Genomic DNA, 13,533 nt, shown 5'->3' with positions numbered 1-13,533 from the left:
CAAAGCACGGGCTTCAATCTCTGCCTGACAGTGATCATTTGAGTAGATGACCATGAAGACTTTCATAAGAGGAGAGCAACATTCATCAAGAACTTACATTTTAATGCCTGGTCCTTTCTGTATCAGAAGTTGAGAACAATATTCACGTCTGAATGACAAGGGCACTAATTCTCTTACCGAGGTTTAAGATCTCACCCACTATTCACTGAATGAATTCCAACTACAGTGAGTCTGTGGGTGAGGCAAAAATGTACATTCATTAAATTTAGCCATATTCAATGTCTAAAACCATGGGTCATCGTCTAAAGTGCATTTATGATCAGCAAATTATATGAAGGAGCTGGGCATGGTGGCACACACCTTTAATCCCAGTGCTTGGGAGGCAGAGGTAGGATTGCTGTGCATTCAAGGCCACTCTGAGAATACACATGGATCCCAGGTCCGAGGTCAGTCAGCTGAGACTAAAGTGAGACCTTACCTCGGGGGAAAAAAAAAAAAAAGAGGAAATATGTCCCTTGTGCTATAGGAACATCTGACATCATAATCAAAACGACCTCCCAGGCAGAGCCTACTGAAACACAAAATAGATACTAATTATATTTTGCTGATAATATTTGAGAGATCAGATCTGTAGGAAGAGTTGATTAAGTAAATATCAGCTACAAAGGCTGATAAATGGAAGGGTTAAAATAAGACCAAAAAGGGATGTTCTACAGAGAGGAAAGGGAAAAAGAGGAAATCAGAACTAGTCTACGGAGACAGGGAAAATGACTGATGTGGACAGAACAAAAAGCTAGCCTTTGTAAAGGAGTGGAGAGGCTGGGGCATGTATAAAAGATGATGGCATGCATGATCAGAAACTCTGGGAAGGTGTGGACATATAAATAAGAAAAAGCCTGGGAGCTGTCACTGGAGGGCAAGTTCACAATGGGACAAAACCAACCCTCTCTCAGGACACTTACAAACCTCTAACCACATCAGTCCATAGCATACCCAGTCCTAAGACTAACTCCCTCCTTCCCTCTTTCTTTTTTTTACTTGCTTTTCCTTTCCCTTCCTTTCCCTCCCTCTTTCTCTCCTTCCTTCCTTCTCCCCACCCTCTCTCTCTGTCCCTCCCATGTTTTGTTTTGAGACATTTAATCCAGACTGTTCTTAAATTCTCTTCTGTTTCCAAAAGTACTCAGTTGGAAGACTTTAAAAGTGTGTTAACCAAATATGTCTACCTCTGGCTTAAGGTAGAAAAGACCCAATTTCTCGAAATCCTCTGTCCCCTGCCCTATTAGCTTCTTGGGTCTTGATTCTGGAAGGCTGACTGTGGCTCATAGATTTGACCCAAATCTACAGGCTGGAACAGGCTCCACCTCACTCACATCTTCGAAGTAAGGATCAAGCACCTTGAGAAGCCAATGAAGAATTGTAAGAACAGAGAATAATATAGGTCAAACAGCAGCAAGAGGAATTTAGGTCAGATGAAATGTGTTATTACTTAGGGTTTAATAAGGGGTCAAGATGAATTCTTATGTTCTGGGAATACGTAAGAGTGGCTATTTGGGAGGGCATAAGAATATGTGTTTGCTATATATGTCTGTGTTTCTCTTCTTTTTTTCCTTTTTAAATTTTATTTGCAAGGAGAGAGAATGGGTGCATCAGGGTCTCTAGCCACTGCACACCAGATGCACGTGGCACTTTCTGCACGTGGTTTTACATGGATATGGGGCAAGTGAATCTGGGCAAGTCAGGCACTGCGAGCAAGTACCTCTAAGCCATCTATGCAGCCTCTGTTTCTCCTTTTCAAAGCTAGCAAATGGCCTTTCCATAAAGCACTTAAGTGCTCAAAGCGTTTTTGATTGGGATTGCACCAAAATACGTGCACCAAGGCACCTACCACGTACGGAGAACGCCGGGTGACCTGTCCCTCTGGTCAGTGAGCTTCCTTGAAACAGTGGAAATGGGTAGTTACAGTCTGTTAAACTGAATCTACAGTCTGTCCACAACCCTTCTGGGTTTACCCAATTGGGGATTTTCAGTTTTTAGAAGCATTTTATTTCCTCCTCCGCCTTTTTTTGTTCGTTCCTAACAAGGGGGAAAGATTTACTGCCATCCAAGACAAATGCTCCAGTTGTCAGGGAGGTGCGGGCTACAAGAAGGTTAGCCCCGATCAATGAAAGTCCAGCCAATGCCAGATCAGCCTGCCTTTCAGGAAGCCTGAAAGATCAAAGAGACGCACAGTAACAGCTTCTGGGAAAGCTGACGTACAGGAGACACCCTAGTGATGGCATCATGAGTAAGCAGACACTGTACATGTGAAAACAAACAGGTCTCCTTTGGGTGCTACGGGTGGAGATATTATGCCTTAAAGGAAGACAGAAAGCTATGGAGAGTTTAACAATGAAAACTGTGGCTACAGTTTTAAACCAAAAAAATAAAAACATTCCAGGTACGGATGACTTAGAGAAAAGGATGGCACGTACTCAGTTGTCTTGTCATTACTGCTTATTTTTACAAGTGAAATTCATGTATTCTGGCATTCTGTGGAGATCCAAATTAGAAATCCAATTAGAAAAGGCTCTGGGGTTAATTTCTTGATCCTGGCCATAGGATAATATTTAGAATGCATTAATAGCATCTTGAACTAGCCAGTGCTTTTGTGTACTGGTATGGGCATATTTTTAAGTGTGCCTGCACTGCATTCATGGAAAGACGTGTTAGCTCGCTGAAAATATTGATTGCATCCCTTGAGAAACTATGCAGCTTCTAAAATTTTGAAGTAGCTTAATAATTTGAAAATTCCAGTTAATAAAATAAATTGAAACATTATCAACCTACAAAGAACATTGTTTAAATGGGAAAGCCAGAATTAGTGCACACTCTGTAATATATTAGCAAATTACTCATTTGTCTTGTGTATGAGGTAACAATGTTGTATAAAATATTTATTTAATTTACACACAAAACCCATTTCTCATAGAATGGAAATCCAAAAACACACCATGACTTTCACACGTAACGAACTATCATAAAAATAGCTAAAGTGAATGCAAGTCAAAAAATGTCAGCAAATTCTTCACAAATCATGACTTGGAATCACTTAGCAGTCTGTCACAGCTACAGTGACAGAAAACATTGACTTAGACCTGTCACTAATTTTTCAGGAAATAAAATATGTAATTTTACATGATGGATTAGGAAAATGTTTGAAGACTCATTTGCCTATCCAGAGCAGACACCAAAACTCTAGAATGCATACAAACCCGGCCATCCTCTTCCTCTTGTGTGTGTGCTGTGCATATTTATGTATGCTCACATATATGTGGGTAAACATGCACGTGTGTGCATGAGCACGTGTAAACCAGTGGTCAACAGAGAGCGCCTTCCCCCTCAATAGCTCTCCACCTTATTTATGTATTTATTTATTTATTGGTTTTTTGAGGTAGGGTTTCACTCTAGCTCAGGCTGATCTTGAATTCACTATGTAGTCTCAGGGTGGCCTTGAACTCATGGTGGTCCTCCTACCTCTGCCTCCCAAGTGCTGGGGATTAAAGGTGTGCACCACCACGCCCGGCTTCTCTATCTTATTTTTTGAGACACAGTTTCTCACTGAACCTGGAGCCTACCCACTCTCATCGAGTAAAGCTACAAAAGGCGCCAGGAATCCCCTCTACCCTTCCCCTGTGCTGGGATCACAGACCCCTGCCACCTCACCAGGTGCTGGGGATCCAAACACAAGTCCTCCCGCCTGCATGGCCCTCTGAGCACCCTCAAACCTCGCCGTTCTCTTCGGACTTCCTCACATCTCTCCTAACCACTGGTATCAAGAAGTGAAAAGCTGTGCACACAGATTATCATCAGTTTAGAAGTCAGGTAGAGAAAGAAACCTAAAAGGTTTGTAGCTGGGATTGGGATTGTATTTTTAGCAAGGAAAGACTCAACAGACTAATAGTATAATTTCCTGAAGCCAAGATTGAATGAACAAAAATCAGTAAAATAAAACTGAGCAAAATAATGCCGAGCTAGACCAATTAGTTCTTTGGAGTTAGCCGAGAGAGAGGGATTATGGAAGAGGAGATTTTGACCATGTTTTCTAAGTCAGCAGTTCACAGATGACAAAACACCCTTACAGGGAGCCATGCCTACCTTGGGCAGGATCCGGTGGACCGAACTCCAGAGAGTATCGTAAGATGAAGTTATTGTTCCACACGTAGAGCTGGTTATCTCTTGGGTTGTAGTCCACCGCTGCAATGTACTGGTACTGGTTGGGAAAGGGAACATCCACATACTCGCCCCGGTTTAGCCGGGTGTTGTAGATGTAATCAATTGCATTCTTGCCTGTTTCGCTCTCGTTGTCTTGATAGACTGACCTGACCACATAGAGGACCCCACAGATCATGAAGGCATTGGATGCGGCACGCTTGTCATACACGGTCTCCCACGTGGCCTCAAATCGAAGGGTGTAGGGGTTCAGCTGGCTAAGCACAATCATCCCATTGTTCTGCTCGGTGGCGTAGATGACCCACAAGCCATTCTCATCGACCGCAAGGTCGATGTCAGTCTTCCCTCCCCACCTGTACGGGGATGTGTCGTGGTAGTTGGCATAGTTGATGATGGCCTCGCCACTCTTTATTCTAGTTCTCAGGTCAAATTTCACAATATTCCTTGTCCTTTCTTTGTTAAAGAAGACAGCACCATCATACACCACAAATCCAGTCCCGTCTACTCGGTTGGGAAGTTTATACGTAGTGGTCTGACGGCTATTCTGGAAGTCTTCGATAGAGGCAAACTCGATCAAAGTGTCGGTGCGGTAGGGCGTCCAGGGCATGAAGTAAATTTTATCCGCCGCCTGGAGAGGGTCCTTGCACCAAGCACCTGCCTTCTGCTCAGCTTCATATATACATGGTGAATCCACGATTGCTTTCAAAGTCCCCGGACATACAAAAACTAACAGTCACAGGAAAAAAAAAAAAATGAGAAAAAATACAAGTTAGAATTTAAAAAAAATGACAAAGCAAGCAGAAATTTCATCAACCACAAATCAAAAGAAGAAAATTCCTCGTATTACCATTCAATTTTATAAAATGTTTAGCCTCAATGTGCACTGGCTTTCTTTTCTGAAATTACTATAATCACTATATCAGCAAAAATTAGTAGTGGACGTTTGTTTCTGTAAGTACAAACCTATCTTTATGATCATGAAGAACTGAGCTGAGAATTTTTTTTTTTTTTTTTTACTCTTATGGGGTTGGGGGTAGTGTCGCAGTGTGCACGTGGAGGCCAGAGGACGACGCAAGGGGTCTGTCTCTCCTCCTGTCCTCATTGAGACAAGGTCTCTGGTCTTGCTTTCTCCTGCTTCTGCCTCCCGTTGCTGAGACACGCCGGGATCACAGATGCACGCACCACTGCCATTTCTGTGTGTGCCTTTAGGTGAGTGCTGGGGGGAATCAAATCCGGGTCAGCAGCCTTGCAACCAGGTACCTTTAACTGCTGAGCCAACTTGCCAAGCCCTTACATTTTTGCAATAAGCTTTTCTCTTTGTAATTTGAAAATACATGCTCTAAATCTTGGAGCCCATGATAATGAAAGTATTTTGTTCCATTCCAAACTTTAGACCTGCTGAACACTTGTCCATCTTTAAGCTTTGCTTTCCACCCCCCACCCCAATAAAACCAGAAAACCCAGTGTGAACACTTATTTAGAATTTTTACGGAAGTGACATTACGGAAGTGAAAAGAATATACATTTTCAGAAAATGCAATCGGGAGCATAGGAAAGTGAGGACGAGGAAAGCGTGATGAGACAATCAGGAGACCCTGTAACCATGGCATGCTATGGAGAGGGTTCTGGAAGCCAGGCAAGGTGACACTTTAATAACAAGAAAATATCTGAGGGAGTCAGGGAAAAAAAAGAGAGAGATAAAGGGTAAAAAGCGGAAACACAGAAAGGGCAGCTCCCTTCGCCGACTTCTAAGGTGTGCCCCTTCGCCACATTTAGCAGTCATATAATCTCACTGAGAGCAGCTGACTTCGTATGAGATGTGTTCATGAGAACCTGCTGGCCATTGTAATACGAGGGCTGGGGGGGGGGGTGTCACATCCATAAGGCACATTACAGGGAGCTGGGGTTGAGACCGTACACATGATTTACCTTTTTGCTCCACTTCTATTTTAAGCATCGGAAGAAAAACAAAACAAAGGTGCAAGGAAAAAAAGAAAAAAAAAAAGATTAAAAATAAATTGACTATTAGTCTATGTTTGAATTCGTAACAGATGCTATATCTAGGAAGAATAAGTGGGTGCAATAGCTTGGATAAAGAGAAACATATACACAGGAGAACCTAACAGGAGAAAGATGCTAAAGTTACATAAAAGAACACGGACCGCTCATTGTAGGAGGCTAAGGAAGCAATACAGATAAGGCGGCATGTAGATTCACTTAATGTACCTAAATAAATAATGGTAGCTCTTTGCTAATGCAAGCTGTACATACTCCTAGCTTTCAAAGTCACTCAGCCATTCTGCCCAGGCTTCCCTACATATGGATGCTATAGACACAGATGCATGCACAGGTAGCTGTATTGTCCCCACTTATTCTACCTGAACTTAATTAGCAAGTTAACTATAATTAGATACACTTGACAGGAAAATACAGTTATAAGAATGACAACTCAATTTTGGAGGTTAGATCAAATTTAGTAAGTGCTGATATGACTACATTATCTCAAAGATACTTCTATAAATTTATATAAGAATAAATATATCTCAGTATGTTTCAATTATTTTCTCATTGTTTTCTACTTCTGGAAAAGTTTGTATTAGCCATTTAATACAATGCCTCCTTTGCCGGGCTTTATAAATCTCCCCTTAGACCCAACAGGAGTATAAAGGTGAGAGATAGAATAATGTCATTCTTGCCCACTAAGAATAAGGAACTTTAGTTAAGTTTACATATATTTTATATTACAAAATTCTAGTTTTCCTACACACACACACACACACACATATATTTATATCAAACTTGTAATATTAAGTCTATAAAAAAAGTAAGCAAAATACATACAAGGGGAAAGCAAGCACAGTATGCAAGGAGAGAAAGGAAGAAAGAATTATGGTTAGCTTAATATGACATTTTTCTATCATCGTTTATTTACGCAGACAGCAAGCGAGCATGCAACGACTATCATTTCAAGAGCATTCATGGCAAATACCTGGCCTCCACATACCCCATGGGAAGTAAACACTTTCATAAAGCAAACCTGATTAGTAGCATTATCTGACATTTCAAGAATTGGATTATGAACTTAGAAAGGGTGCAAATAAGACCCTTCTTGGTAAACAGTCCTTGGAGGATGTGAAACCATAAAATACTGTTTCCAGTCGTTTGTGGGCTTGGAAGTATGTTGCCTGAATTTCATACAACGAGGAGGGTTTGGCGGGTGTTTATGCCTCTTCACCTCTAAAACACCCCCCAGTGCGGCTGCCACATGTCCAACCTGACTCCTCGAGGAAAGGTGGCACATTCCAGTAAGATCTCAGCTGCATTCATTTTTTTTCTTACAATTAAAATTATTCATGGAGATTAAGTCTTGACCTTCGGGAATTCCTTCGGGAGAAACATGCCACCCAAATAATTTTGCCATAGATACAGCATATAATCTTCACATGAAACCACAAGCTGCTTAACCGATGTGGTCTATGTAACCACTTTCAGGAAACATACTTGCAAAATGTGCACTTCTGACTGCATGGGGCACACAGGAGCAATTCGGTCTCCCCGACGTAGAAACGACACATTTAAAAACCCATTGCCCTAAAATTACTCCTCAGCGAGGAGCACACGGTACCTGCTTAGAATCGATACTGGGAGGGCGTGGGGGAGAAGTGAGGGTAAGAGAAACCGTAAGCGTGGAGACTGCTCAGACCCTACTTTATACAGTTGCATTGTTCCTTAGGGAAAGGATGGTTTGACTAAAATAAATCAATTAAAGTAACTGACAAGAATAATGGCTTTGAAAATGTTCCTCATTGAAAGTAGAACTTTCAAACACATTCAGTGAAAGAGGTAAAAGGTTTTTTTTTTTTTTTAATGTTTTTTCCTTCACTGAAAATTATTGGATATTACTTTTTTGGTGCACTAAAATAACCATGTGGTTAATGAGCAAATAAGAAACAGGAGAGCCTTCATTTGTTTATGATTGAACAGAGATCATTTCTATTAAAAGTAAAAGGAAATGCATGTTATATACAACTTATATTTTTAATGAAAACAAAATAACACCCAAAGGTGAAAAATGAAAACCTTGGAAACTGATAAATGGACCATTAAGGAAAAAAAAAATAAATCTCTATACAAAGGTTTGTAGGATAACCCAAAAGGTAGGTATCTGTCTGATCAGGCAAAGGACTATCAACCAGTTGACTATAAAAATACAATGCAATTAACAAAATTAGCATCCTTTATCGCATGCCAAACATGTAATCAAGTTGTCTTCAGAGGTTTTAAGGGTGATTTGTAATGATGCGTTTTCATTCTTATGGACCAAGCACACAAGTGCTCGACCCAGCACCGTGAGGGGAGGACTCCGTGGACCTGAGACTGGAAACTGCCCACACTGACCGTAGCCTGCGTACTCTGCATCTGAAGTGACACACTATTTGATCTGGAATCATTTCATATAAATATTCATTAACAGTGATTTAATCAACACAGGTTTTTTTTTTTTTTCCTTATAAAACAAACTTGTACTTAACATTTGGGCATAATTCTTATATATTGTGGCAATTTGAAGTACTTAGGTACCAAAAAAAAAAAAAGTCAAATCCTGCTTGTGGGATGCAAAATTTCTGTCTGCTTAATCTCTGTATTCTCCAGGGTCCTATGACTTCTTTTAATTTCACTTACGTGCAATTACCAACATCTCAGCATCATAAAGAATGCAATAGATAGCCAAAATCTGGACACAGACATTATGTGGACAACTGCCAACCGTCACGTCCAATACACGTGCTCATTTACACAAGTAAGAGCAACCACATTGGCCCTTCTATTCTCTGCTGAACAAAGCCATTGTAAAGTTTGCGGAAGTCATGGACATTTTCCAAGACCATTTTAGGATTGGGTGAAATAGTTTGGAAAATACAAATTCCTGGAGGATTTGCTGGGGCAGAAATTGGCATAAAGCCAAGTAGTTCTCAAATTCCTAATGAATCTTATGTAATGGTGACAATCTTTACTAACTGAAAAGAACATGGGAATGGGGTTTTACCTGTTATAAAACATGAACACACTATTAAAACGATGAAAAATTGAGAGGAGTGCATAAACTAAGAGTAAGTGTAAGGAATGGATGGAAGAGACAGAGGGAAGGAAAGACGGGGGAGGGGATGGTGAAGAGATTAAGAAACATGCCACTGTGACTGTGAGTTGAAATCACGTAATTATAGTGTGTCACTACTGAACGGCATATAGGGAGCATAATTGCGTCTGTTCTTTTGCAAAGACTGGTTTAAAAAAAAAGAAGCAATAGACATATTTTCTGTCTCGTGCAAACATCTAGAAAGGTAACAGCAAATTAATGTCTGGATTGGTTTTTTTATTTTGTAGGACAAAAACTAAGAAAGAATGGATACTTCTCTGCGTATGGCTTTTGGCATGTGTAAGCACACAATGTACGTTACTTCTAGAGAACTGGAAAAGTAAAAATTTTCAAGTTAGATGTTCCAGAAGGTATCCACATTTCTCTTTCTTAAACAGCATAAGCAATTACTTTTATGAGTCTGAAAATAATATTTGCGTAACACTGGTCCTGGTCTATGGACTAGGTTACAGGAACTGGTTGTGGAAAGACACGATACTTGGCATATCTCTGACTGATCCCACTGTGGGAGCGGAGGCCGTATTCCTTCCCTAATGTGAGGTCAAGACACCGTGCTGATTTCAAGCGAGAGGGACTTTGCGGAACAAAAGATCGGTTAGCTCGAAAGAATGGGAAGTTGCTGTGGTGGCGCTGGGCAGCGCTTGGGTAAAACACTACCAGGAGACATGAGCACAAGAGATCCGTGCACACGGTAGGCCTCCAAACCTACAAATGGTATAGAAAATACTGGAAACAAAAATTAAAAAAAAAAAAAAAAGCACCCATTTTGCTGGAACACAGGAGCACTGAGCAAGGACGAGAAGGAAAAGATATTCTGATTGGCCTTTAACTGATACCACAAAAAAACTCATTGTCAAAATTGTGGCCAACGGGACACAGCGGACCTTCAAGAGATACGTAAGACGGTACCGTCGTCACTTTGCTGGACTTGACATCTCTAGCACAACTTGGCCCCATGGTATTTCATTTGTTTTCTTGTTGGTTTAATTGTGTCAGAGGGGGTCTCAGTTTGTTGCTTTGGCTGTGTTCAAAGTCCTGGGCTCCAGATATCCTGTTGATTCAGCCTTAAGAGCCGTCAAGCCTAGCGGTTTGCGCCACCACACATGCCTCCGGGTGGTTCTCCAGGGGCGGAGTGACCAGAGCTGTCTCACGTGGGCACAAGTGCTACCCGCAGTGCCTATGAACTAACTTCATGTTAATTTTTTTTTTTTTTTTCTGGTTTGAAAATCCAGGAATGGCATGCTTCTAAAGTAGCTTGTGAAAATAAATATATTCAAGCATTTAAGTCATCTAAAATGTCATGGGGATTTTATCTTCCTATTCAATGTATGGGATATAATGAAAAAGTATGAGCTCTGAAATTGAAAGAAAATATAAAGTGTTAGAGGATTTGCTGAACCTATCTATAAAATTTTCAACTGAATCTTAAATATCGCTGTCGGATCTTAAAAACAACTTTGCAAAATTAAAAATAGAAACAGGTACAAGATTTTGTCTGATTCATCTCTATTCTTTATTTTTTTTTTTTTAAGCATTAAGATTTCATCACTGAATCTAGTAAAAACTTGCTCCCCACAGGGGTAGGCATAAAAAGGGGCAGCTCTCGCCTCGGGCTCTGCAAGGACAGCTTTGAGCAGGCACTCAAGTTTCCACGACAGCAGGTAGCCATTCAAGTTGCTCGCGATTAGCGCTGAAGTCAATTCCGTCTTTAGAAAACTGTGAGCCAAACCAATTTGTCAGCAACTGGTATTGGGCAAAAGTACAGATTTCTATCTGCCCTATTGAATAGCTAATTCAAGTTTGTTTTCTGGAAAAACACTAGCCTTAATAGCCAAACACTTAAGAACACAGACAGACACTTGGCCAGCCTCACACTGTGGCGTCCTTCCACACTTCATGAAGCTAATTGGAGTCCTGAGTCTGTCAGTGCCTTGCATGCATAATAGTTTTGTGGACCATAAACATATGCCTTCTTCACGTGTGTCCCCTTTCAGCCTCTGTGAGGAATGCTGGCGAGCATGACAAAGGTGAATGGCGTACTTACTGTAAGGGACACATTCATACTGGACTTCAAGGTACTTGTAGGTTCCTGGACATGGATCAGGAAATACATCTGACCCGGTCACTACTACACACTGTGTTCGATTGTTGCACCTGGAAGACAGAACGAATCAAACTGGTGAAACATTTGGCTTTTTTTCACTTGGGAGATCCAAGATAGGACAGACTCGTGAAGAACACAAAACCGCTAACACCGGGTTACTCCACAGGACGCACATTTTCTTTACATTCTAACCTCCTTGTCACGGGGCACAGTAAATGGTAAGAAACACAGCTGATGGTTGTCTATTTCTTCATTATGCCTTTTAATTTGCCTTGTCCAAAGTTACTTGTTTGCAACTAGAGAGGACGGGAGGGAATATGGGAGAGACAGAATGAGTGTGCCAGGGCCTCCGACCACAGATGATACACGACTTTGTGCATCTGACTTCACATGGGTACTAAAGAACTGAACCCAAGCTGGCTTTGCAAGCAGGGATCTTTACCTGCTGAGCCATCGATGTAACCCCATTAACTCAAATTTTTATAATATTCTGCACAGGCTACTTGATAACATGGTTAAGAGTTAAATGATGGGATGGAGAGATGGCTCAGTGGTTAAGGCACTGGCCTACAAAGCCTAAGGGCTTGAGTTCGATTTCCCAGTGGCCACGAAAATCCAGATGCACAGGGCACAGCATGCATCTGGAATTTGTTTGCAGTGGTTGCGGGAGCACCCATTCCCTCTCCCTCCCTCCCTCCCCCTCCCTCTCTCTCTTAAATAAATAAATACAATATTTTTTTAAAAGAATTAAACTTATAGTTAGAAAAAAAGTACAATTAGTAGCCAGAAACCCAGGTTCATAAACGGGTCAGGTGAACAGCAAGGCATGACAATATATTAAAACAAAAGTGGATACAGACATTCTGCTCTTTTGTGATAAGTTGTCCATGACAAGGAACCAAGCTGGCAAAGCTTACCTCATACCTGGTGACCTGCATTTACAATGATGGCTGGTGGATACTGCATGTCTGCACATCATGGTGGCATTTTGTACATGATGATCAATCTGATCTATACTATGCCTACAGACCTCAGTGATTTCATATTAGGATGCCCTGAAATGTAACACCACTAACAATGCCACGAGCAGCATGCCGACAATATCCTCTACGTTACCCGATGGAAGTTTTCTTTCCCTCTCTCTCTCGCTTTTGTCATTAAGTCATCTAGAATACTGGAATTAAGTTAGGATTCTAGGCAAGATGATACTTAAGTTCCATAAATTGGTCCAGATGTTCTTTTCATGAGCTTTGTGAAAGCAAGAACTATTTCTTTTATAATTTGCTCTGATTACAGCCCAGTGGGACGGAATGTTTGCTGGGGTTTATTATGCTTTTTGATAGGATATACATTAAGAAGGCAAAGCAAGCAGAACGAGTGCATTTTAACAAAATTTATTCAGCAACTCGAAAACCCAATCTTCTATGGTGCTGGTGCATAAAACAACGTACTATAAAAAAAAAAAAAAAACAAAACACAAAACTCTGTGAAGAGTCCTGGAAGAGTCACAGAGCGCCTAGTGCAGGAACTCAAGGTCCACGAAAGCAGAATCCGTACAATGAGCGGAGACTTTCGAGGTCACGCACACTGCCGTCACTCTTGCTCAAAACCGGCAAGGGCGCATCCTTTCCTGAAGAGAGGCAATCTATGAAGGCTTCTACAAGACTAAAAAGCTGAACTTTCTAAGTCAAGATACATTGATTCGATAGGTTATTCATGCTGCATAAATTACAACTGATGTTGAAATAATATTTTCATAAATATTAAATAATAAAAAACTGCTGTTGCAATTACTCTATAATATATTTCAGCAGGTTTTTTTTTAGAAAAGTTATGCTATGTCCTATAATTTTCAAGAACATGCATAATGTAATGGTGCAGTCAACATTGTGTTTTCTTCTCTTTGTTCTGTATCTCACGCATTATTGCTAGTGGTTTACCACTTAGTAACTAAGTTATGAATCATAGAAGCAATTTTATGTAATAAAATTTCACACAGCAAGTATATTCAACATTCCTAAACAGGGCAGTTTCTAATATAGAAACATAATGCTGATGTTTC

At 40.8% G+C, this 13,533-nt stretch overlaps 1 protein-coding gene across 50 annotated transcripts in view; it reads right to left on the bottom strand.

Annotated features, from left to right (window-relative positions):
- The window catches only part of Adgrl2 (adhesion G protein-coupled receptor L2), a 432,681-nt gene that overhangs the window by 46,267 nt on the left and 372,881 nt on the right, over nt 1-13,533 (bottom strand). For 27 of the 50 annotated variants that reach the window (XM_045138253.1, XM_045138260.1, XM_045138272.1 and 24 more), the window contains 3 exons: nt 11,412-11,521; nt 6,139-6,153; nt 4,135-4,935 (listed from right to left, as the gene is read on the bottom strand). In XM_045138253.1, coding sequence (XP_044994188.1) covers nt 4,135-4,935; nt 6,139-6,153; nt 11,412-11,521 — 926 coding nt within the window. The remainder of the gene's footprint in view (nt 1-4,134; nt 4,936-6,138; nt 6,154-11,411; nt 11,522-13,533) is intronic. The other 23 variants (XM_045138258.1, XM_045138261.1, XM_045138297.1 and 20 more) reach the window with 2 other exon arrangements.

This window comes from Jaculus jaculus, chromosome 19 (genome assembly GCF_020740685.1).
Source record: "Jaculus jaculus isolate mJacJac1 chromosome 19, mJacJac1.mat.Y.cur, whole genome shotgun sequence".
In the NCBI taxonomy this organism is placed as follows: domain Eukaryota; kingdom Metazoa; phylum Chordata; class Mammalia; order Rodentia; family Dipodidae; genus Jaculus; species Jaculus jaculus.
This window is presented reverse-complemented; position numbering and strand designations above follow the sequence as displayed.